The sequence below is a fragment of the Corythoichthys intestinalis genome, chromosome 13 (genome assembly GCF_030265065.1).
Source record: "Corythoichthys intestinalis isolate RoL2023-P3 chromosome 13, ASM3026506v1, whole genome shotgun sequence".
Lineage (NCBI taxonomy): Eukaryota > Metazoa > Chordata > Actinopteri > Syngnathiformes > Syngnathidae > Corythoichthys > Corythoichthys intestinalis.
Genome location: NC_080407.1, coordinates 13,721,472 through 13,746,813, shown reverse-complemented (window position 1 = coordinate 13,746,813; position 25,342 = coordinate 13,721,472). Strand labels below are relative to the sequence as shown.

Sequence of the window (25,342 nt, the reverse complement as noted above, 5' to 3'; positions counted from 1 at the left end):
CTTTACAACTTTTATAGAGGGAAGTCAATTACATGCAATGACACTTTTCGGCCACCAGGGGGGCCTGGCCCTTTGCCCCCCTTTAAAATCTGCTTATGATTTCTGCATAAAATCCCCATCAATTGTGATCTGTTCTTTGTCAAAATCACACAGATGTAAAAAACAGTGTCTGCTTTAACTAAAAGCCCCAACACTTGTTTTCACATTTTAATGAGGAGAGCATGCAAACAATGACAGAAGAGGGAAAAATAAGTAAATAAACCCTCTACCTAATGAGAGTTGAAGAGCAGTGTTTTTACCAAACAATTTTAGTCAGGTGTGTTCCCTGCCCACTATAAAACACACACCCGGTAAGAATCGTCTTGATGAGAAGCATTGTCTAATAAGCATCATGGCTTGGTCAATAGAGCTGTCTTAAGACCTGCGATCAAGGATTGTTGCTTTGGGATACAAGGATACAAAACCATCTCTAAAACTCTGGATGTTCATCGATCGGCAGTCAGAGAAGTTGTCTAGAAATGGAAAGAGTTTGGCAGTGTTGCTTCTCTCCCGGCCGGCCACCAAAGATGATGCCAAGAATTTAGCGCAGAATACTCAGAGAGGTAAAAAAGAACCCTAGAGTGTCTGCTACAGACGTACAGAAATCAATGGCACAGTCCAATATCTCTGCTCACACGTCAATTATATGTAAAACTATGGCCTAGAATGGTGTTCATGGGAGGACTCCACAGAGGAACACACTGAGGTCTAAAAAAAAAAAAAAAAACATTGTTGCTCATTTAATGTTCGCAAAAAGGCACTTGGACATTCCACAGAAGTTTTGGCAAAATATTTTGTGGACTGATGACACCAAAGTTGAATTGTTTGGGAGTAACATACAACGTTATGTGTGGAGGAAAAATGGAACAGTTCACAAACATCAACACCTCTTCCCCACCGTGAAGCATGGTGGAGGGAGCATCATGAGTGGGGCTGTTTTGCTGCCTCAGGGCCTGGACAACTTGCAATATTTAATGACAAATGAATTCAAAACTTTATCAGGATGTTTTCCAGGAAAAACTGAGGCCGTCTGTCAGACAGTTGAAGCTAAAAGGAGGATCGATGCTGCAACAAAAGAGTCATTCAAAACAGAAGTAAATCAACTTCAGAATGGTTTCAGAAGAACAAAATACACGTTCTGGAGTGGCCACTTCAACCCCATTCAGATGCAGTGGCATGACCTAAAGACGGCGATTCATGCCAGACATCCCAGGAATCTGACTAAAGTACAGCAGTTTTGTAGAGAATGGGCCAAGATTAGTCCTGATCGATGTGCTAGACTGATCTGCAGCTACAGGAAGCGTCTGGTTTAAGCTATTGCTGCTAAAGAGGGGGGCCACAAAATATTTAATGTAATGGTTCACTATATAAGTAAATGCCTTGCCTATAAATGTTTGGGTGGTTTCAGTTAAAGCACAGTTTTTTTCATCTGTGTGATTTTGACAAAGATCAGCTCACATTTGATGGTGATTTTATGCAGAAATGTGAGAATTCCTAAAAGGTTCAGATACTTTTTCATACCACAGTACATGAAAGTCTAGCAAGACTTTTGAACCACACGCGCATGCATCTTTCCGCAGCCGTCCGTCAATGGCCACGTCCGCCGCTTCGCCATGACAACGAGAATCCTGGTTGCCGCGGCAACGTGAGAGCAGGTCAGTACGGAAGGAAACCGGCGTAGGAGGAAAAGGCAAACTCATTTGTTACTGCCACACAGGAGGCCTACCTGCCAGGGGGCAGTCGTTTTCGGACTCGGCCGAGTCCCGGTCCTGGTTGGGGCTGAGCGGGGGGCTTGCCGGAGGGCTGGTGCTGAAGCTCGCGTAACCCAGGGACGAGCTGACCTCACTGGGTTCTCCGCTGTGGTTGACGGGCCGCTGGACGTCCAGAGATGATGACAGAGACGTGCGCTGTTTGGGCTGAAGCCACACAACATCAGTGATGAACAAATATATAATGAACAAACATTTTTCAGACAACAAATCGCGCTCCCCCACACCCCCATAGTCCAGCTGGTCCAACGACCGCATGCGACTTGTATCGAAACATGTCATTTCACAATGGCTTTCAAATGTGATACACTAGGGTAGAAGGGGTTAAAACCCCTCAATGTTTTCGTTTTAATAAAATTTGTAAAATTTTCAATCAAAAAAGAAACTCATAGCTCGCCGTTGTTGACATCGCCGAGCGGGACGTCACATTGGCTCCCTGCCATTCTTTCACAGTGTCTTTAACTACGTAAGGTGGTGATTGAAATACACCACAAGGTGTCACTGGCGAGTAGGTTTTGTGTGTATTTTGCATAGCTATTTTTATTGGAAATGCCAGTTCTCTTTGCATTAAGCAGTTTTCTTTTTGTGAACATGATTTTTTTGAGAGAAAGGAATATTATTTTTGTTGTGCTTTCCCTAAATAATAACGTAGCGACTTAACTGTTCCGCCCAAATGCATGATGGGAAGTTGGGCAACCATGACTGTCAGTGGTGGCTGCAAATGGTATATGTTCTGCGTTGTGTTCAACAAAGCATGTTAAGAAAAAGATCGTCTCCTGTCATTCTTCCCCGCGTCGCTTGCCACAATAATTATGTTTGTTGTTAAAGAGTTGCCAAAGCTTATGCCAATAAAAGTCGATGTCCAATGAACGCTTGTGTCCACTCGCATTTCTCTGCCTTATCATTGTCAATGTGCTAAAACGGCGTCACTGTAAACTGAGGCAATGCATGAGCGGGTCATTCCGTGCATGCGTCAAATATTTTAACGTGATCAATTTAAAAAATGAATTACCACCCATTAACGCGATAAATTTGACAGCACTAATATTTACGTAAAATAAACGCTAAATGCTTTTCACCAAAAATCGAGACTGTTTTACATCCATATCTATGAAGAATTCGGGGATTTAAGCCTTTATTCACAAGAATTTTCACCAGAAAAGCTCTGTTTACGTCAGGGTGCCGCTAGCCTCATTCAGTACAACTATATAACTAAACAACTGTATAATGACAATAAAGAGCTATTCTATTCTATCATAAGTTGTGATTGCATATAGAAGTTATTAAAAATCTATTAATTATTTATAATTGATTCTGCATGTTTTCCTCAAGTATTAAGTTTCTGATGTGAAAATTGAGTGATTTATTAGCTGTTGAAAAATTAAGTTGCTATTTTGGGATAAAACTTATATACGTTAAATATTGTTATTGATCCTGAAAATATAGGTGATTATCTCTGCATTTGGTGTTTCTGTAAAATCTGAGAATTTTATAGCCATTTTAAGTTTTGACATACTTATATAAAAATTTATTAATCGGGATTTTATGAGAGAACGACTTTGATTTTTTTGATGCCGCTGCTCATGGAGACTCAAATATGGCTAAGGTAGGTGCCCGTTTTGGTTTTAGGTCGGTTGCAACTTTGCTTTTGAAAATATTTGAAGTTTTTTTTAAACGGACCGGCCCCGTTTCCCGTGTCATGTCAATATGTTATAAAGTCTATGTTACAGCTTAGCTCGCTGTCTAGCTAAGACTTAGCTCCAACGTATTGGCGAGAACAGTACAATGACGTATAATACTTGTTTTTGGATAGTTATTCCGAGATTTGGGGGGTATTTAGGGGTACATAAAGGATTCATTTTGATGTACGAGGAAATTTGGGTTACGTCGCCAGCATAGGAACGGAACTCATCGTAACCCAGTAGTACCTGCACTATCATTACTGCATAAAATGACTTCATAAAGGAGTTTATTTCGGTCTCAAGGCTCTGATGTGCTAATCATCAGTGCATGTCAATTGATTATCATGCAAAAATTACACACACACACCAACACTCACACTGTGTGTTGGGTGACAAATACTGTTAGGTGAGAAACTCGCACATACACACGCATGCAAAACACAAACCGTGTGAGACAACACATGCACGCATGACCATAAATGACACACAAATAAACATAGCGTTCCGCATATTTGTGCGTGCTAACAAACGAATTCCCTCTCTAATCAGCTGTGACGTGTCCATTAGCCAGCTGCCGGTTTAGATTGTCGCCACCAAAGCGTCAGCCGGACCCGCAAAGTGAGTGCGCGCGTGTGTTAATGAGCAAAAAGTGCTGACAAAGCCATTCAGGAAGTGGCGAGCAAGAGCGCGGTGGTACTCTGGAGGCCAACTCCGCCGTAAAAGGCGCTATGATGATGAAGTAGAGAAGTTAAACGCGCACGCGCACTCTTTCCAGGGAAGTGATTAATGAACACGTTGATGAGTCAGCTGTGATCTCACTTTTATTGCTCATTTCGTGTTGCTTAATGGCATGTCGCGTTCATTTTTTTTTTAATCAACTCTTTCCAAACAAATCTCTGTCAACATTTAGTTTCTTGTTATTTCAAATTCCAGGAAAAAAGTATATTAACTGGACGTGATTTGTTAATTCGCTACCATCCCTCCCAATTCAAACAGACTGGACGTCTCACGCCGCTGCTGGCAGTGAAACATGATTAAATGCTCTGCGACAAACACACAAATAGCGCGTGCGTGTCTTCAGGTGTCTCGGCTGCTTGTAGGTGGATGCTGTGATGTTCAATAATGCATCCGTCGCTTCTACGATCACGGCGCGCTACCTGTGGGCGGATGACTCTCTCAATGTTCTTCAGGGCCGTGTCGGGGGAGGGGGGCGAGCAGTCTGGAGTGGGGCCCGTAGAGTGGTCGCCATGGTCACCGAGTCCCCCCTGGATGGATCCATGGGACGGATGACCTTGCGGGGGGAAGGAGAGAAGCATTTTAGGTGACGCCCTTCTGAAAACAAATCATCCGCAACATCATCACCTATGCGTAATGTTTAAAAGATTGAAGACTGCAAGAAAATTATGTTGCAGCATGAAAAACACAAATGAAAGAAATAAATTCACCAAAAATGTCCAGAAATACATTTTTACTTTATGGTTAACTCATTGGCTGCCATTGACGGCAACAGACGTCCAAACCATTCATCCATCATTTTACACAAAACTCCAAAAATGGGCCGGACAAAAGTATTGGCACTAGGGCTGCAGCTATCGAATATTTTAGTAATGAGTAATCGACTGAAAATTCTATCGATTAATCGAGTAATCGGATAAAACAAATACATTTTTAGGTGAAGAGCAATTATAAATATACATGAGAAAACAAGACATTTCATCTAATCTTGAACCATTTTCAGTCAATCAATGTCTTTATTTTCGATGTATATTGTTGAAAACAGCCAACAATTGCATCTCAGATGTAACTAGAATAAAAAAAAAAAAAAAGACTAATTCACTGCTTTCCCTCAAAAAAACTTTAGATCTTATTTTAAAAATATATATATATTAGGTCTGTCAAACGATTAAAATTTTTAATCGAGTTAATTACAGCTTAAAAATTAATTAATCGTAATTAATCGCAATTCAAACCATCTCTAAAATATGCCATATTTTTCTGTAAATTATTGTTGGAATGGAAAGATAAGACACAAGACGGATATATACATACGACATACTGTACATAAGTGCTGTATTTATTATAAAATAAATCCACAAATGGCATTATCAACATTCTTTCTCTGTTTAAGTGATCCACGGATAGTAAGACTTGTAGTTCATAAAAGATGAATGTTATAGTTACAAGTTATAGTAAATTTATATTAAAACCCCTCTTCATATTTTCGTTTTAATAAAATTTGTACAATTTTCAATCAAAAGTAGAGTTGATATAATAATAATAAGAATAAAAATAACTATAATAAGAGTTCAGTGACCAAACTCTGAGTAATGCCAGTTCACTTTGCATTGTTGTTTAGCTGTGTGAGAATAGGGCCTCATTACTACAGACTGAAGTGCTTTTCTTTTTGTGAACATTATTTTTTTGAGAGATCGCAATATTATTTTTGTTGTGCTTTCACTAAATGATACTTGTTTGTTGTGAAGGAGTTGCAGAAGCTTATGCCAATAAACGGCGCAGCCCAAAGAACGCCTGTGTCCACTCGCCTTTATAACAGATATATCTATGTGCATATCTTACCCAAAATACAACAAGAGACACATAATTGCCACTAAAAGAAAGCAAACTTACCGAAATATGTGTGGAGCACAAAGCAACAGCATAAACGTCTCACAACTACTAAATCTCCCACGATTAGAAGAAATAACATTAGTATGGAACGGCGCTGCGCTGCCCCCAAGCGGCCGGTGGAATTCTCTTCACTCTTAATGTCCATAAACGGCATCATTGAAATCTGTTTGAGGCAATGCGAGAGCGGCTCATTCAGTGCATGCGTTAATTGCGTCAAATATTTTAACGTGATTTATTTAAAAAATTAATTAACGCCCGTTAACGCGATAATTTTGACAGCCCTAATATACATATTTACCTAAAAATGCCGTTACGCTTGATAACACACATCTCTTAAAAGTTAGGATTTTTTCCCACGCGTTTCAATGGAATTTCTATTTGTGACAAGCCATTTTTAAGTTCTAGTTAAGTTTTAAGTTAGTCTAAACTGTAAGTCCTGATAGGATTTTGAGTTTTTGCAGTGTTCAAAATAAATGTATGATACAGGCTGTATTGGAGCACATTAGGGACCAGTGCTACTTGGTGTTTTATCCAGCAATGACTACTGAGCTAAAATTGATAGTTAGCATTATTGAGGTTTTATTTTACACCCTCATCACTCCACATCGCTATGTTATGTTAAAGCCTGTATGTAAGACACGTTAGCCACACATCGACAATGGTCATAATTAATAGAAACCTAACCCTCAGCAGGGCTAACGTTACGTGAGCTAGTGACAGTAACGTTAATCTTATTTATTAGCGCTTAGCGCTCTTTATTAGCGCCTAGCGCTCTACTGCTTTAAGATGCCGGCTGTTTACTAACGTTGCCCAGACGCGGCCGAGTCTGTCATTTCGCATCTAGTTCAACATACATGTGATCTCTATGAGACTCATCAGACGCTACCTGCTACCAACGTAGCATTGTGCGGGCTAGTATTTAGCAACGTCGGCGTCGTTTGTAGCGGCTGTCGGCTGCAGTAAGTCTTTTTTTTTTTTTTTTGGGCTTCTTCCTCTACGCACGTGACATCAGCGCGTTGTCCCGCATTAAAAGTAGCCCGAGCAAAACGTGATGCTTAGAGCTGTCAAAATAAACGATTACTCGAGGTGACTAAAATTACTCGTATCAGTTTTTAGACTCGAGTTACTCGAGTTGCTCGAGTATTCGTTTCAGCTCTAATTGGCACCCTTTGCAAAATCGTGATGCCATAGGCGGAGTTTGACTTTTGGGGCGGGGGGGGGCACAACATGTTGATGACCCCGAAACTCAGTGTCAGCAATAAAATTAACTTACAAGAATATTTATAATAATAAGTTGAAAATGAGCGTTTTTTGTTTCTAGTCATTCTTGAGGGGAATTCTAAATCAGGCTGCTTAGGCAATACTTTTCGCAAAGATTGTCATCCATTGAATATGGTATGCCCGTTGGAGTCGTGCCAATGTAGTTACCCCAGTCAAAAATTGTATCCCCTGGGCGGAGCAATATGGAGGTAGATGTGTCTTTATTATTCAACCCAAAAAAATCTCGCTTCAATTAAAAAAAAAAAAAAAAAAAAGTGTTTCAATGCAAAAATAAATTTGAAACTCAAAAAACAACCCCCCCCAAATGCATGTGAAATCTATTTTTCTTTGATTTTTTTTTTATTTTTTTATTTTTTTTTTTCCCAAGTCAAGTTTTTTTGATTGAAGCAACTTTTTTGATTGAATTAATGTTGATTTGTTTTTGGGCCACATTTTGGCTAGGGCATTTGTGTCTATATCATTCAATGAAAAAAATAAGTTGCTTCAAAAAAATATAGATTTTAAAAAAGAAAATCACTTCAATCAAAAAAAGAAAAGTTTCAATCATAGAAAAAGTTTTTGAATGCGAAAAAAAATGTTTGAGATTGAAAAATTTGCATTTGAACACAATTTTTCATTGAAAAAGTTTGCTTTGATTGAAGCAACCCTTTTTGTGTTTGGGCCATATTATGATGAGGACATTTGTGTCTAAATCATTCAATCCCCCCAAAAAGTTCAATCAAAAAAAAAAAAATTTTTGGTCAAGGAAAAAATCATTTTTTAAAAATATTTTTAAAAAATAAAAAAAAAGTTTTAATTATATGCAAAGCAAATGACTGTCTAAGGTGCTTGAAAAATAATTTTGACCCATTATAAAAATATATATTTTTGTTCATTTCATTCATTTTTGTTGCAGTTTTATTGCTTTTCAACTTTTATATATATATAGGAGAGTCAATTACATGCAATGACATTTTTCGGTCACCGGGGGGACCTGGCCCTTGGCCCCCCTTTAAAATCCCCTTATGATTTCTGCATAAAATCCCCATCAATTGCTATCTGTTCTTTTTCAAAATCACACAGATGTAAAAACAGTGTCTGCTTTAACTAAAAGCCCCCCAAACACTTGTTTTCACATTTTGAATTATGACATCACCTTTGAAAAATCATGTGATGCTTCCCTGTTTTGTGAAATTAACAGCACCTGTTACTTACCTGTGGCACATAACAGGTGGTGGCAATAACTAAATCCCAATAACTAAATCCCACTTGCAGCCAGTTAAAATGGATTAAAGTTGACTCAACCTCTGTCCTGTGTCCTTGTGTTTACCACATTGAGCGTGGAGAAAAGAAAGAAGACCAAAAAACTGTGATGACTTCAGAAGCAAAATTGTGAGGAAGCATGGGCAATCTCAAGGCTACAAGTCCATCTCCAAAGACCTGATTGTTCCTGTGTCTACCGTGCGTAGTGTCATCGATAAGTGTAAAGCCCACGGCACTGTGGCTTACCTCCCTAAATGTGGACGGAAAAGAAAAGTTGACGAAAGATTTCAACGAAAGATTGTGAGGATGGTGAATAAAAAGCTCGACTAACATCCAAACATATTCAAGTTTTCCTGCAGTTCGAGAGTACAACAGTGTCAACGACGTCTGAATGAAAAGGGACTCTATGGTAGGATACCCAGGAAGGCCCCACTTCTGACCCAGAGACATAAAAAAGCTAGGCTGGAGTTTGCCAAAACTTACCTACGAAAGCCAAAAACGTTTTGGAAGTATGTTCTCTGGTCATATGAGACAAAAGTAGAGCTTTTTGGGGAAAGGCATCAACATAGAGCTTCAAAGAAAAGAACGCCGTCTCCACAGTCAAACATGGCGGAGGTTCCTTGATATTTTGGGGTTGATTTGCTTACTCTGGCACTGGACTGCTTGACCGTGTGCATGGTCTGAAGACTACCGACAAATTTTGCAGGGCCCAGTGTTAGAAAGCTGGGTCTCTCTCAGAGGTCATGGGTCTTCCAGCAGGACAATGACCCAAAAAGCACAGAAAATGGTTCGAGAGAAAGCACTGGAGACTTTTAAAGTGGTCCAAGAGTCCAGACCTGAATCCCATAGAACAACTGTGGAGAGATCTGAAAATGGCATTATGCCGCAAAATTTGTTGGTAGTCTTCAGACTTCATAATGCCATGCACACGGTCAAGCAGTCCAGTGCCAGACGCAGCAAAGCAACCCCAAAACATCAGGGAACCTCTGTCATGTTTGTCCGTGGGGACCGTGTTCTTTTGTTTGAAGGCCTCTTTTTTTCCCTATAAACTATGTTGATGCTTTTCCCCCAAAAAGCTCTTCTTCTGTCTCATATGACCAGAGAACATTCTTCCAAAACATTTTTGGCTTTTTCAGGTAAGTTTTTGCAAACTCCAGCCTGAGTTTTTTATGTCTCTGGGTCAGAAGTGGGGACTTCCTGGGTATCCTACCATAGAGTCCCTTTTCATCCAGACGCTGACGGATAGTATGGGTTGACATTGTTGTACCCTCGGACTGCAGGACAGCTTGAACTTGTTTGGATGTTAGTCGAGGTTCTTTATTCACCAACCGCACAATCGTTCGTGAATTTTTTTTCCCCCGTCCACATCTTGGGAGGTTTGCCACAGTGCCATGGGCTTTAGACTTATTGATGACACTGCGCACGGTAGGCAGAGGAACATTCAGGTCTTTGGAGATGGACTTGTAGCCTTGAAGTGATCCTCTAACTTAAATACATCTAGGCTCTAATAAATCACAGTTGTTCTCTTGTACTAAATATGTTGATAGAAACACATAAAACGTTAAATCAATGGCAATATTTTATAATATTTAGTCCATATTTTGACCGTTAGTTGACGCCATGGTTTGCGGGCTCGCAGTGATGACGTAATTGGTATCTTTCCAAATGTGTAGCGTATTAAACAATTGCTTATTGCTGCCTAAACTCGCAAAGTAAAATGCCACAATGTGCTGCTTTTGGATGCAATTTCCAGTCAAATGGAAACAAGGGGAGTGAAGTGAGTGGTCAAGGTGGAATTATTATTTTTAGTGAATACATGTGCATAAGTGGAAGCTTCTCCCTCTTTTTGGTCCCTGTATGCATGTACCCTACCCACCAAGCGTTACAACTGGCGCCCGAACATTTTTCCAGGATCCCCAGTCAAGTAAGGGAACCGTCTATTTTCTGGATCCAACGGTCCCACCACGTCTGCAATATTGGTTTCTGTAAGATGTGCTTTAATGCTTTTGTGTGCTAAGGTTAATAATGTGTGTTTAAAACTAATAGTTATAACTACAGTCTTATTTAACAGTCTTAAGGCCTTACAAAAGAAAGAATGTGTCACGGAAGGTCACATTCAACTGAAGGACAGATGCCAGCATGACCCAGAGGGGCAGATTTCCTGTTTTAGGTTTCTATTGCTGACCATAAAGTTTCAACACAATGAGAAAAGACAAATAACTGCCCGCACCGATCTCTCAAGATAACAGCTATTTCTCAAGATGTGAAACTCACACATGTATGTTGAAACTCTCACTTTGTCAATAAAAGGCTGCGCTCCTCAGGGGGAAAGTTAGAGAAGCTTGTTGTGAGCCACTCGCTCCGCATCAACCTTCCTCCTGACGGCCGTCAGCGTAAAAACGTTATCTCCGTCTCAAGTCTGATTCTTCCTCCAGTCCCTTCCTAGGTCTTTGTTGTTTTCTTAGTTCAAGTATTAAGTTTAGACCTAACAGTTTCGAATCTGTCAATTTTTTTGATTCATCGGTCCCACAGCGGCTTTTCGGATCAGTCTATTTTGTGGAAACGACGGCTGCGACATTGCCATGGGATCGGTCTAATTCCTGGATATACGAGTGAGTAAAAAACACGGATTTGGATTACTATTGCTATCTTTTATGTTGACTATTCTTCGTGGGAGTTTTCCCCAAATCATACTAAATAATTAAAGCACTATGGCACGCTACAGTGATGAGAGTGACTCTGACATGGACCTCACAACGTTAGAGTTCGTCAGGGAACGCGTGTTTGCTTACTGCTGAGCTCCCGAGTGAAGAGTGGTCAAGGTGGAAATATTTTTTTTTGTGAATAAATGTGCATAGTGGAAGCTTCTCCCCTTTTTGGTACTTTTATACACGTATCCTAGCTACCGTGCGTTACAATGTACAAGACATGGATTACACAAGGTGTGCTCTTTGGCCTGTACTGTATGTAAAGCACACGACAGCTCTGGGTGCTAACAATCTACATAATTATATTGAGATAAGTTTGAAAACGCAATATGCTTACCTTGAATATCTGCTAAGAAAACCGGAGTTCCAAACAGCATACACTCTCGCTCCCAACCGGAGTTCCAAACAGTATACACTCTCGCATCACCAGTTTTGCCCAACTTTTGTCTTATCAGGTATTTGCTGCTTGCATTTTTCCCTGAAGCTCGTCTTGTGAACGACCGACAGTGCTGGCCTGCTCTTCATTTTTCAGATCTGGTTCAAATAGGAAGGGTAGAACTGACGACATGTTGGGAAAGCTAACGAGTGACACGCTGGAATTTCGGCATCGGGACCAGTGACGTCACGCACTGCGACGTAACAAGAATGGCGACCCATCACTTAAAATAATTTTACAAACTTTATTAAAACAAAAACATTTAAAGGGGTTTTAATATCAAATTATTATAACTCATACTAACATTTATCTTGTAAGAATTACCTGTCTTAAAAATAGAGGATGCCTTTAAGATTGCTCATCCTTCCTCACAATTTTGCTTCTCAAGTCCTCAGACAGTTTTTTGGTCTTCTTTCTTTTCTCCACGCTCAACGTGGTACACACAAGGACACAGGACAGAGGTTGAGTCAACTTTAATCCATTTTAACTGGCTGCAAGTGTGATTTAGTTATTGCCGCCACCTGTTATGTGCCACAGTTAAGTAACAGGTGCTGTTAATTTCACAAATTAGAGAAGCATCACATGATTTTTCAAAGGGTGCCAATACTTTTGTCCGGCCCATTTTTGGAGTTTTGTGTAAAATGATAATGTTAATTTTTTTCCCCATTCTTTTTTCTGTTTTTTCATTGCATTCATTCATTCATTCATTCATGAATGTTTTTTCATTGCATGCAAAATAAAAGAAAATATTACTAACCAAAGCATTTGTAATTGCAACCATTTTCTGGGAGAAATTGAGCATTTATATGACAGAATTGCAGGGGTGCCAAAACTTTTGGCCAGCAGCTTAATTATAAATAAACGATCAAAATTAACGATGACATCCCCTGATAAACTCCAATGGGACAAAACAAAAAATGCGTGCAGCGGTTAATTTCCCCAGCGTGCTTCTGCATTGGGATACGGATGCTTTCGGATGAAAAATCGAAAGGCGGGAAACCGCTGACGTGGTCTGAATTCTCCTCGGGAGAGAGAAAACATTTGTCTCCACCAACAAACGCACGTCCCCAAATACACGCTCATCACCTGAGCCTGCCGATGATGAAAAAGCAAAGCATTTCAGCCACTGATCAGTTGGACATCTCGAAAGTTTTGTGTAGAGAATGCCATTTTTGTTCCCGATATTGCAGGCTGCTCTCAAAAGTAACTGCATGGCAAGTCAAGAGAGGTACAACGATAAAAGCGAGAGAAATAAAGCCAGGGCTATGAAATGCATGGAAAGGCTTGCGTGATTGACAGCCACCAGGTGGATTCCGATAACGATGCTCGCTTGTTTGGAGTCTAAAGAAAAGAGGAAAAAAAGTACAAATCCCTCAAGCCTGCTGCTAAAGAAAATGGAGACTGAAGCAAAAGTGGGAACCCTGCTAAAATATTCATCAGGCACAAAATCTGACAAAACAGAAGCTTGCCAAATATTCTATTAACTCCTTGGCTGCCGATCGACGTTAACGAGTTTGATATAATTGTGAAAATCGCTACCAAAGTCATCGTAAAGTGCGGCAATAAGGAAAGGTTTGCATGACAGCCGCGTCCAATTAGGCTGACAAAATCCCGGATTTTATAGAAGCCCTTCGAAATCCCCTCAGTCAGCACCGACCAATTACAGCCAAGAGTCACACAAACATTACTATGATGTCTACATTTGGCTGTCACTGGCCACGGAGTTGCCATGGAAACAGGAAGGGTTAGACTCCACTGCACTGGGGGTCAACGAAGACCAACCGGCACAACTTACGGGAGTCGGGCCGCTGGCCCACGTCCAGCGAGCAAGGCTTGCGCGTGACGGCGGTGGTCACCGACTCGTAGGGGTTGTCCTCGTCCTCGGGAGGGAACACGTCCAACGACAGCGATTGCTTGGAGTCCTGGGGAAGCGAAGATCACATGACAAAAATGAGATAAGGAAGTCATCTCTTAAGAATGTGAACAATGCGGGGCTTGAAAAGTGGAGGATGAAAGACGCTTTTTGTGCATGAGCAGAACTAAAATAAGCGCAACGTCTTCCTCAAATTACTGTGTTAATTAATGGTGGACATGGATACGAGCAGATAATATTGTTGCCATTTTTACTTTAAAACCAAGGACAGGCTGAGTAACATACAGTGGGGCAAATAAGCATTTAGTCAACCACCAATTTTGCAAGTTCTCCTACTTGAAAAGATTAGAGAGGCCTGTAATTGTCAACATGGGTAAACCTTAACCATGAGAGACAGAATGTGGAAAAAAAAAAAAACAGAAAATCTCATTGTTTGATTTTTAAAGAATTTATTTCCAAATTAGAGTCAAAAATAAGTATTTGGTCACCTACAAACAAGCAAGATTTCTGGCTATCAAAGAGGTCTAACTTCTAACGAGGTCTAACGAGGCTCCACTCTTTGCACCTGTTTTAACTCATTATCGGTATAAAACACACCTGTCCACAACCTCAGTCAGTCACACACGAAACTCCACTATGGCCAAGACCAAAGAGCTGTCGAAGGACACCAGAGAAAAAATTGTAGACCTTCTCCAGGCTGGGAAGACTGAATCTGCAATAGGTAAAACGCTTGGTGTAAAGCAGGTGTCCCCAAACTACGGCCCGCGGGCCGAATACGACCCACCTCCACATTTGGTCCAGCCCCCTGAACACCCCCCCCCCCAATAGTGTTATTTATTTCCTGGCTTTTTTCTATGAAGAACCCAGAGTTATTATCATTATTGGTTATTATCTATTTAATTGTGTTATTATTATATTATATTGTTATTATTTTTATTTTATTTACTTTTGTTCCGTGAAGAATCCAGACAGGGTTATTTGATTGTGGCTTTCTGAAAAATAGTAATTTTTTTCATTTAAGCACTTCAATCATCAGAATCATCAAGAAATCAACTGTGGGAGCAATTATTAGAAAATGGAAGACATACAAGATCACTGAGAATCTCCCTCGATCTGGGGCTCCATGCAAGAACTCACCCCGTGGCGTCAAAATAATAACAATGAAAAAAATGATAAGAACGGTGAGCAAAAAATCCCAGAACCACACGGGGGAACCTAGTGAATGACCTACAGAGAGCTGGGACTACAGTAACAAAGGCTACTATCAGTAACACAATGCGCCGCCAGGGACTCAAATCCTGCACTGCCAGACGTGGCCCCCTGCTGAAGCCAGTACACGTCTAGACCGTCTGCGGTTCGCTAGAGAGCATTTGGATGATCCAGAAGAGGACTGGGAGAATGTGTTATGGTCAGATGAAACCAAAATAGAACTTTTTGGTAGAAACACAGGTTCTTGTGTTTGGAGGAGAAAGAATACCGAATTGCATCTGAAGAACACCATACCCACTGTGAAGCATAGGGGTGGAAACATCATACTTTGGGGCTGTTTTTCTGCAAAGGGACCAGGACGATTGATCTGTGTAAAGGAAAGACTGAATGGGACCATGTATCCAGAGATTTTGAGTGAAAATCTCCTTCCATCAGCAAGGGTATTGAAGATGAGACGTGGCTGGGTTTTCAGCATGACAATGATCCCAAACACACACCCAGGACAACAAAGGAGTGGCTTCGTAAGAAGCATTTCAAGGTCCTGGAGTGGCCTAGCCAGTCTCCAGATCTCAACCCCATAGAAAATCTGTGGAGAGAGTTGAAAGTCTGTTGCCCAACGACAGCCCCAAAACATCACTGCTCTAGAGGAGATCTGCATAGAGGAATGGGCCAAAACACCAGCAACAGTGTGTGAAAAGCTTGTGAAGAGTTACAGAAAACGTTTGGCCTGCGTTATTGCCAACAAAGGGTACATAACAAAGTATTGAGATGAACTTTTGGTATTGACCAAAAACGTATTTTCCACCATGATTTGGAAGTAAATTCTTTAAAAATCAAAGAATGTGATTTTCTGTTTTTTTTTTCCACATTTTGTCTCTCATGGTTGAGGTTTACCCATGTTGACAATTACAGGCCTCTCTCATATTTTCAAGTAGGAGAACTTGCACAATTAGTGGTTGACTAAATACTTATTTGCCCCACCGTATCTCGTGCTCTACAAACAAAAACAAGGACTGTTCCCAGACACCACATCGGGTCTCTTTCCCAAAACAGCGCCTCTCCATCATCATCTCCCAGGTGTCGCCTGGCTGTGACTCATCCTGATTAGATCCCCCAAACATTCTCCTGTCACATTCTCCTTCTTTGCTGTGCTTTGGCCCCTAGAGCGCATTGAAAAGCTATTAGAGCTCACTACATTACCCACCGTGCACTGGGCCATCCATCAATGTTGCCGCAATCTTGACTCTGACATCACATCACAGCTACGCGTCTCAATTCATTGGCTGCCATTAACGGCGATAGACATCCAATCCATGGGGGTAGGTTTGATAGGGATGGTAGCAACTTTTCAGGATGCTCCAATTGTCCCTACCAACTTTTAAGCAACCTTATTTCATGATATAAAGAGTTCATATCAGACTATAAGCCGCCACCCACCAAATTTGACACAAAAACAACATTTGTTCATAGATAAGCCGCACTGGACAACAGTAACACTTTATTTGACAGCGGCATGGTGAGACTGTCATAAGACCAAATGAACCACCATGAAGCTTTGAACCAATTAGCTTCAAAGCTTCATTGAACCAATTAGCTTCAAAGCTTCATTGCTTCAAGAAGCTTCATTTGGCCATTATTGTTCTCTTGGGGCAGACAGTCAACCTCTGCTGCCAGCTTCGGTCAACACTGTTGCCATTCAACATGCCTCCTAGCATGCACAGTGCTACAGATGTAACTAACAAATCAAAATTCATGCTGTGTGCTAATTATTTCTTCAGTTACTGTTCTAGTTGTTTCATTAATTGCTAGTTATGGTCATTATGGTTATTTTGAATGATTGTAAAAGATTCGATCTGAACATAAATGGAGTTAGTGACATAATTTGCCGGATGACACTTAATGACATCTGTCATAAGCATTCATTAACCCTTTATTGCCAAACGCATCACCTTTGAGACACCTAAAATTTCATGATTTTGAGAGTAATTCAGAATTTTGACATTTCTTTTTGAAAAAAAAATGATGATGATCAGATGCATGTCAACACATGCATCTGAAGGTTCCATTAGAAAAAAAAAAACAGGATTTAGCAAGGGTTATAGATATTAAAGTGTTTATTACACACATTCATTTTGAGATTTCTTTTTACGAATGTGAAAAAAGGTTACATTAAGACCTTTTTTTTCAAATTTTGGGCTTCTTTTAATAATTACTTCATGTTGCAGGTCTTTAAGGGTTAATGCCCGTAATAATGTCATGTCATAATTATGACGCCGCTGTCAAATCAAGACTTACCTATCAACCCAAATAAGCCAACAAATAAGTCACACTGGACTTAATAACTAAAACTAAAACTAAAACATATTAAGGCTTAGCTATCCCTTTTCACTTGCAGAATGTGCCGGTCCATTTTTTTCCCCCCTCAAACGAACATGTGGTTGGCTGATAACCTAAAGCCCCCCGTCCCGCCACAAAGACATAAACACAGACATACTCACACAAGCCTGACAGATTCATGTCGACAACATGCTGCCCGCAGCAGCCACTGTAAGTCATGTAAAAAGATGTCAATGTTGTGAAGGTGGGGGAAACACCACTAATTTTGCTACTGAAAATTCAACTGGCATCAGATTTAGCATAACATTAAACTTGCTAACCATCAAAACTACTGCGGTCAGCTCAGCCTCCACAAGGAACAATGAAGTCAAGCTAATCGTCGATTATTTGGATCATTGTTTGCATTATGTGCAATACGGTAGTATTGTCCCTACCAATGTTGAGACCTATGCCCTTGGTCCAATCCACTTTGACTGGGAGGTCTGATAGAGATCATTCCATGCTAGCCATCCCCAGCTCAAATTATTTTGCCGTCTATGGCACTTACACAAATATTAAATTGAATAAAACTGTCAAACTTACGACGTTTTCGACACGTCCCGAGGAGAAAAGCAGGAAGAGTAAAAAAGGAGGAAGTGGGAGTCCAGAGCTGGGATTTCCTCTCCCGCGCGAACGGGAAGTGAGGGACAGACGGAAAGTTTGACTGCTCCTCGGTGGCCCGAGCCACTTTGGATGAAGATGTGCCGCCGGAAGAGGAGGCGCCGAGTGATGGCAAGTCGTTCATTATCCGCGACCCCTCCCACCCTAACCAGAGGAGATAGCAGACAGAGCAACTTGTGTCCGAGCCGCACAGGAAGCCCGCGGACAAACAAGAGGCCTCCTCTGGATGCTAATTAGCAGCTCGCATGCGGACGCCGCACGACTGCTGATTAAAGGACGCCTACGTTTGCAAATGCGTTTCTTGAAGCGTCCTCCCTCTACACCGAGTTCATAGGGCATCAGATATGCACGCGGGCTGTAATCTGCTGGCATTTCCTTCACTGGAGACACCAAAACAGCACAATGGAGCTTCTTTCTCATAGACAACCACAGATTGGCAATGTATTACAAAAGGTGAGTACCTTATAAAGCGTACATAGACCTCGTATAAAACCTTATGGAGGTAATTCATCCTGCAGCTAAATAAAAAAAGCGCGAGAGGAAATAAAACTTTATTGATCCCTGTAGACCGACACTACATCAACAACTCGTTGGTGCTCACAGCACGCATCATAATAAATCACTTCAATCACACCATGGCCGTTTGATGCAGAACGTATACACAGTTGTGAGCAAATGTTGCCCTCAAGCAATAGGATTTGCATAATAATTCATTTTTGACTGCAAAGTTTCACACTAGATAAGCAGAAATGCAATTCTTAGCATTTACACCTAATCCACCATCACATGTTCAAGCCCTAAAAGGGCCAACAACAAAAGAAAATACAGTGCCTCAAAACGACATGTTTTCAACTGCTGAAATGCCCTGACGGCTCCTTGCTTGCGTTTCCAAGGTAACCAAAGAGTTAAAAAAAAAAAAAAAAAAATGCCTCAAGCCTGATGCAGCGCAGATGTATACAAGCACAATTATACCGTAATGTTCCATTAATGCAATCTGTGAATGTTTGAGTTACAGTGGTATAAAAAAGTATCTGAACCTTTAGGAATTTCTCACAAATCTGCATGAATGGTAAATGGTGTTATACTTATCACATCAAATGTGATCTGAGCTTTGTCAAAATCACACAGATGAAAAAAACTGTCTGCTTTGACTAAAACCACCCAAACATTTATAGGCTTTCATATTTTAATGAGGATAGTATGAAAACAATGACAGAAAGGGGAAAATAAGTAAGTCAACCATCACATTTAATATTTTGTGGGCCCCCCCTTTGGCATCCATAACTTCAACCAGACGCTTCCTGTAGCTGCAGATCAGTCTGGCACATATCTTGGCCCAGTCTTCTCTACAAAACCGCTGTAGTTCACTCAGATTCCTGGAATTTAGGTCATGCCACAACATCTCAATGGGGTTCAAGTCTGGACTTTGACTTGGCCACTCCAGAACGTGTATTTTGCTCTTCTGAAACCATCCTGAAGTTGATTTACCTCGGTGTTTTGGATCATTGTCTTGTTCAACAATTCAACTTTGGTTTTATCAGTCCACAAAATATTTTGCCCAAACATCAGTGGAGTGTCCAAGTGCCTTTTTGGACAGCAGGGGCTTCCTCCGTGGAGTCCTCCCATGAACACCATTCTTGGCCATAGTTTTACATATAGCTGATGTGTGCATAGAGATATTGGACTGTGCCAGTGATTTCTGTAAGTCTTTTACAGACACGCTAGGGTTTTTTTTACTCTGGGTGTCATCTTTGGTTAGAAGCAACAGTGCCAAACTCTCTCCATTGGTAGACAACTTCTCTGACTGACGATTGATGAACATCCAGATTTTAGCGATTTTCTATCCTTGTATCCCAAATCGACAATCATTGATCGTAGGTCTTCAGACAGCTCTTTTGACCGAGCCATGATGCACATCAGACAATGATTCTCATCAAGACAATTCTTACCAGGTGTGTTTTTTATAGAGGGCAGGGCAGCTTTAAACCACTCATCAGTGATTGGGCACACACCTGACATAAATTGTTTGGTAAAAAATTGGTTTAAATTGCTCTTTAAGTCTCCTTAGGCAGAGGGTTCATTCACTTATTTTCCCCCTTCTGTCATTATTTGCATGCTATCCTCATTAAAATATGGAAACCTATTAATGTTTGGGTGGTTTTGGTTTAAGCCGACACTGTATTTTCATCTGTGTGATTTTGACAAAGATCAGATCACATTTGATGCTGATTTTATGCAGAAATGTGAGAAATTCCAAAAGGTTCAGATACTTTTTCATACTACTGTATGTTTACCTGAGACATGTTGGAGAAGCCAAGGTTGTGGCAGCCATTACAGGGGGTCAACGCTTCCCAGAATCCAGCGGGGCCGCAACTTTTCTCGACCCGATCGTCGTCCTCTTCCTCGGGGGCCGCGGCGAGGGACGGACTCGGACGCTGCAAAAACAAAAGCAATGTTAACTCACTGGATGCTACGGACGTCTTTAGACATCCAATCCATTTGAACAGTTCTAACAGACTGGACGTCTATCGGTGTCAATATGTTCTAAATGTTTATGGAAGCTGCTTCTGTTATTTAGCCCCCTCTCATGCAGTTCAATAATCTAATCCAAGCATCAAAAACAGCTGTGAGTATGATGCTAACAGTGAGGGTGCTTGTTATTTGGTGCAGTGTCCTTTCCTGGGGGTCCTCTCGGGGCTCAACTGCGACACAGCACATTCCATAGGTCACATCTTTAAAAATAAATAAATAAATAAATAAATAAAAAGCTTCACAAAATGGATGCCCTGGTAACGCTACTGCACTGCGTGCAATACAGTGAGTATGTTTTATTCACGACAGTGGCGGAGGCCACCCGTCGACATGCTCGCGTGGAGGGGCTCGAACACCCGCGCGCACCCGGCGTGCGGCGAGGAGATGATTAAGTGAGCGACGCTGCATAAGTGTGTCTGTGTGTGTTAAAAGAGCCGTTTTAAACTGCAAAAGCAATAGGCTGATCTGTCTTATAGTGCCACCTAATGGCGATAGTGAACAAGTACAGGAAAGTGAACCATTTACTTCAGGGAGTGTATTGTATTTACGATAACTAATTGGGTGCCATTCCCAGTCCTCCCAGTCAAAAAGCACTAGTGGCGTCGTTAGGTCTATAGTAGGGGGCTGAAGCGCCCCTAAAATATTCTTAAGCCCCCCTACATAATTTCTTTTATTCAAAAAAATAAAAACACAAAAATATGCTGACATTTTCACTATGAACCTAAATATAATCATAAATCTGTCAGTTTCCCTTCAATTCAGAAAGTAAAGTAGAGAGCCCCTTCAGTGCGTCGTTACCTAGTCCTAGTCCATTCCACTTGTTCATATGGAGAACACACACATCACTGAAAATCCAGTGCGCATTTTCCATGTCACCTTGCTCGCAGTCGGTACCGAACTACCGGCATGTGTGTGTGTGTGTGTGTGAACAGACCGTGAATAGATGAATAAAGGACTGATATAACAGCAGAAAGTACCATGTAATTAATAAACCAACTGCTCCGTGTTTGACGAATAAAAAGCTTTCTTGCACACTCACACAATCTCTGCGCATGTCTCACCTTTGTTATTTTGCGGCCAAAAGTTACACCCCATCTCTAAAATAACGCTGCTACTTAGCTGCTGCTAGCTAGTTAGCCTGAAATGCATTGTGCAGATGTTAAGTGTGCACTCTTTTTAATTCTATCTTAGGGGTGACTACCCTCTGGAGCATCAGCTGTGTTTTTCACTTTACGCAGAGATGAGTACAGCTTAGCTCATTCTCGTATGATCATCATCAGTGGATCGTCATAATAATACACTAATAATAATCACTCCACCGCCTTTATTAACTTTTAGGGCTGTCAAACGATTAAAATTTTTAATCGAGTTAATTAAAGCTTAAAAATTAATCAATCGTAATTAATCGCAATTCAAACCATCTATAAAATATGCCATATTTTTCCGTGAATTATTGTGGGAATGGAAAGATAGACACAAGATGGATATATACATTCAACATACGGTACATAAGTACTGTATTTGTTTATTATAACAATAAATCAACAAGATGGCATTAACATTATTAACATTCTGTTAAAACGATCCATGGATAGAAAGACTTGTAGTTCTTAAAAGATAAATTTTAGTTCAAGTTATAGAAATTTTATATTAAAACCCCTCTTGATGTTTCTTTTTAATAAAATTTGTAACATTTTCAATCAAAAAATAAACTAGTAGCCCGCCATTGTTGATGTCAATAATTACACAATGCTCATGGGTGCTTAAACCCATAACATCAGCCGCACCCAAGCGCCAGCAGAGGGCGACAATACTCTACACATAAGTAACAAGTGGACATTGCACTTTGCTGTCATTGTAATCTGTTTGAGCAGGGCATGTGCGTTAATTGCGTCATATATTTTAACGTGATTAATTTAAAAAATTAATTACCGCCTGTTAACGCGATAATTTTGACAGCCCTATTAACTTTTAGGAGTCAGAGCAGAATGATTGACCGATTTGCCACCCTTAAAAACAGATGGCATTTTTTGATGCTTCCATCTACCAAGTAACATGCAATCGTAGCGTTTTTTTTCCCCTGTTGTTCTACTGTATAAAATATAGACTGAAACAACAACAATAATAATGAATATATGATCAGTCTTATCTGTGAAGTTTTGTGCTTGTACGCTACGTTCACTTACATCCTGTGCATAACGTGGGGGCTAAGGCCCCCGCCCCCCGTTCTTGAAACCTAGTGACGCCCCTGCCGATCGCCATCAATGGTAGCCAATGAGCTTTGTTTTTACTAGAGATGTCCCGATCCCGTCATTTTCAAAGTATCGGAATCAGCAAAAAAATATCGGACATGCCTTTTTTTAATAAAAATATATATTTTTAATTAAATCGTTTTATAATTGTATTTAACGTTACAGACATAATATGTTACACTCATCCAGAGTCTTTAGTTTAGGCTTAAGGTAGCGTTATCAAATTTATCCCGTTAACGGCGGTAATTAATTTTTTAAAAAATTTATCACGTTAAAATATTTAACGCAATTAACGCATGCTCTGTACGACCCACTCACACATTGTCGCGTTCAATCTGTAATGGCACCGTTTTACCTATATATAGAGCTTAAAGGCAGCGTAAAATGAGTAGAGTGAATTTTGGCAGCCGTTGGAGCCTTTTTTTAATTGGCTAAAGCCTTACAATCCCTCTCCCAACGATTAGAATAATCGTGGGAAGCAATGTGGGGAAGAAAGGTAGTAGTTCATCTTTTTCTTAACATCCTATGTTATTTCCCAACGCAGAGAAGATATATCAATTGGTACCACTGCGCAGAGTCATGGTTGCACTTCCCATCATGCATTTGGGCAGAAGTTAAATGGCTACAGTATTATTTACTGAAAGCTCAACAAATACACTAGATGGCAATATTTAGTCACAATATACAAAGTCACATTTATCCTTTAAGAATTACAAGTCTTTCTATCCGTGGATCCCTCTCACAGAAAGAATGGTAATAATGTAAATGCCATCTTGAGGATTTATTGTTATAACAAACAAATACAGTACTTATGTACTGTATGTTGAATGTTTATATTCGTCCAAGTTTTATTCATTTTTTTCTGATTGCATGCCAAAATGTATATGATCGGGAAAAATGATCGGGAATGATTGGAATTGAATCGGGAGCAAAAAAAAAAGCAATCGGATCGGGAAATATCGGGATCGGCAGATACTCAAACTAAACCGATAGGGAACGGATCGGGAGCAAAAAAAAAAACATGATCGGAACAACCCTAGTTTTTACATCACTATTATTATCAATTACGCTCACGAGACAGTATTACCTTGGCGGTGCGCGTCAAGGTGCCGTTGGGCGCCTCTTCATCCGACAGCCGCCCGCTCCCGAAGCTGTCCATGGAGTGCGAGGAGATGGTGTGGCACAGTTCCTCGAAGGAGTAGTCGCGCTCGCGGCACTTTTTGATCTCGTGCAGCAGCTTGGACAGCTCGTTGGTCACCGCCTCATCTGAAAAGACATAAGAAATGTGTTGGCTTCCATTTTGAATGTAATTAACAAACAGAAATTGATTTCGAGGGGGGAAAAACAGTCAATAAATAGTGATTAAACCAGTTCCTATATTGGACTTTTTTTGTGTGTGTGTTTTACAATGATGATGCATTCAGGTGCAATAATCTTGCCATTCAGCAGGTAATGAGCCTATTATGTTTTGTGCTGATGTGATGTTATGTCTAAAAGAGAGGATTGTCAGCAAGAAGGCAGCGTAATGCTTATCCAACAGGGGGCAGCAGAGCACTGGGGAACATTTAGCATAGATGCTGCAGTTCAGAAAAGCTATTAAACGGTCTAAGATTTAACTCATTGCCTGCCATGTTCAATATATTTTGACGAAGGAGGGCTGGAAGCTGCCGTCAATGGCACAGATTGTAAATACTGAAGTGTGCCGTCCACTGACTTTTGTGCCTTATGGACGGCGAGGCTGAGGGCGAAGAGATGGAGGTTCGGGGCGCAGGGACCGGACACTTGCGGACGGGTTCCTCCGTCATACTGCGCCGCTCCATTTCCTCCGTCACATGTTCTACAAGCAAAAGGAAAGAAAAGAGAAGAATGAGTGGGGGTTAATTGCAGCCAGCAATCCAATCAGCCGTCATTGGTGAGTCTAAAGTGAGTGCTCTCCAACAGGAAATGGCGGGCAGCTGATCTTTTCATTCACAGCTGCATATGTGTTTGTGTTTGTGTGTCGTGAAATTCTGAATTCAAGCTCAAAAAAAGCACAGTGGCTTTCATAAGGCGCCTTTAGCAAACAGGCATCACATGCAGATGGGGGGGAAAAAACAGTGAAACACGAAAAGAAATTGGAAAAGACCAATTTTGTGCATAAACACACACCAACACACGAGCAACAAACAACAACAACAACAAACGCCAGCCTACACTTAACCATGTGCCTACACACACTCGTGTATACGTTACCTTGGATGAGAGCTGTGATCTGCTGGGATTTGACCGCAGGATGTTCTCTGAGGATGTCCAGAGCTGTTCTTCCCTGGCTATCTCGCAAATTTGTGTCAATCCCTAAAGAAAAGAAAAAAAAAAAAAACAATGTCATGCTCAAGAAATAGGTCGTAAAACTGAGATAAAAGGACTCAAGGGATCTGTAAAAACAAAACATGAACACTAAAATTAAAAAAAAAATTGTGTTCAAGTTGGTTCAATTTTTGGACTCAACTTTGTTGGAAATCATAAACACTGTCTACAATGGTATGAAAAAGTCTGAACCTTTTGGAATTTCTCACATTTCTGCATAAAATCACCATCAAATGTGATCTTTGTCAAAATCACACAGATGAAAAAACAGTGTCTGCTTTAACTAAAATGACCCAAACATTTATAGGTTTTCATATTTTAATCAGGATAGCATGCAAACAATGACAG

General features: G+C 40.6%; 1 protein-coding gene across 3 annotated transcripts in view; it reads right to left on the bottom strand.

Moving 5' to 3' along the window:
- The window catches only part of anks1b (ankyrin repeat and sterile alpha motif domain containing 1B), a 148,851-nt gene that overhangs the window by 73,407 nt on the left and 50,102 nt on the right, over positions 1-25,342 (bottom strand). For all 3 annotated transcript variants that reach the window (XM_057856154.1, XM_057856153.1, XM_057856152.1), the window contains exons 7-13: positions 24,881-24,982; positions 24,363-24,485; positions 23,736-23,914; positions 20,159-20,299; positions 13,581-13,707; positions 4,648-4,781; positions 1,766-1,955 (exon numbers count right to left, since the gene is read on the bottom strand). In XM_057856154.1, the coding sequence (XP_057712137.1) occupies positions 1,766-1,955; positions 4,648-4,781; positions 13,581-13,707; positions 20,159-20,299; positions 23,736-23,914; positions 24,363-24,485; positions 24,881-24,982 (996 nt within the window). The remainder of the gene's footprint in view (positions 1-1,765; positions 1,956-4,647; positions 4,782-13,580; positions 13,708-20,158; positions 20,300-23,735; positions 23,915-24,362; positions 24,486-24,880; positions 24,983-25,342) is intronic.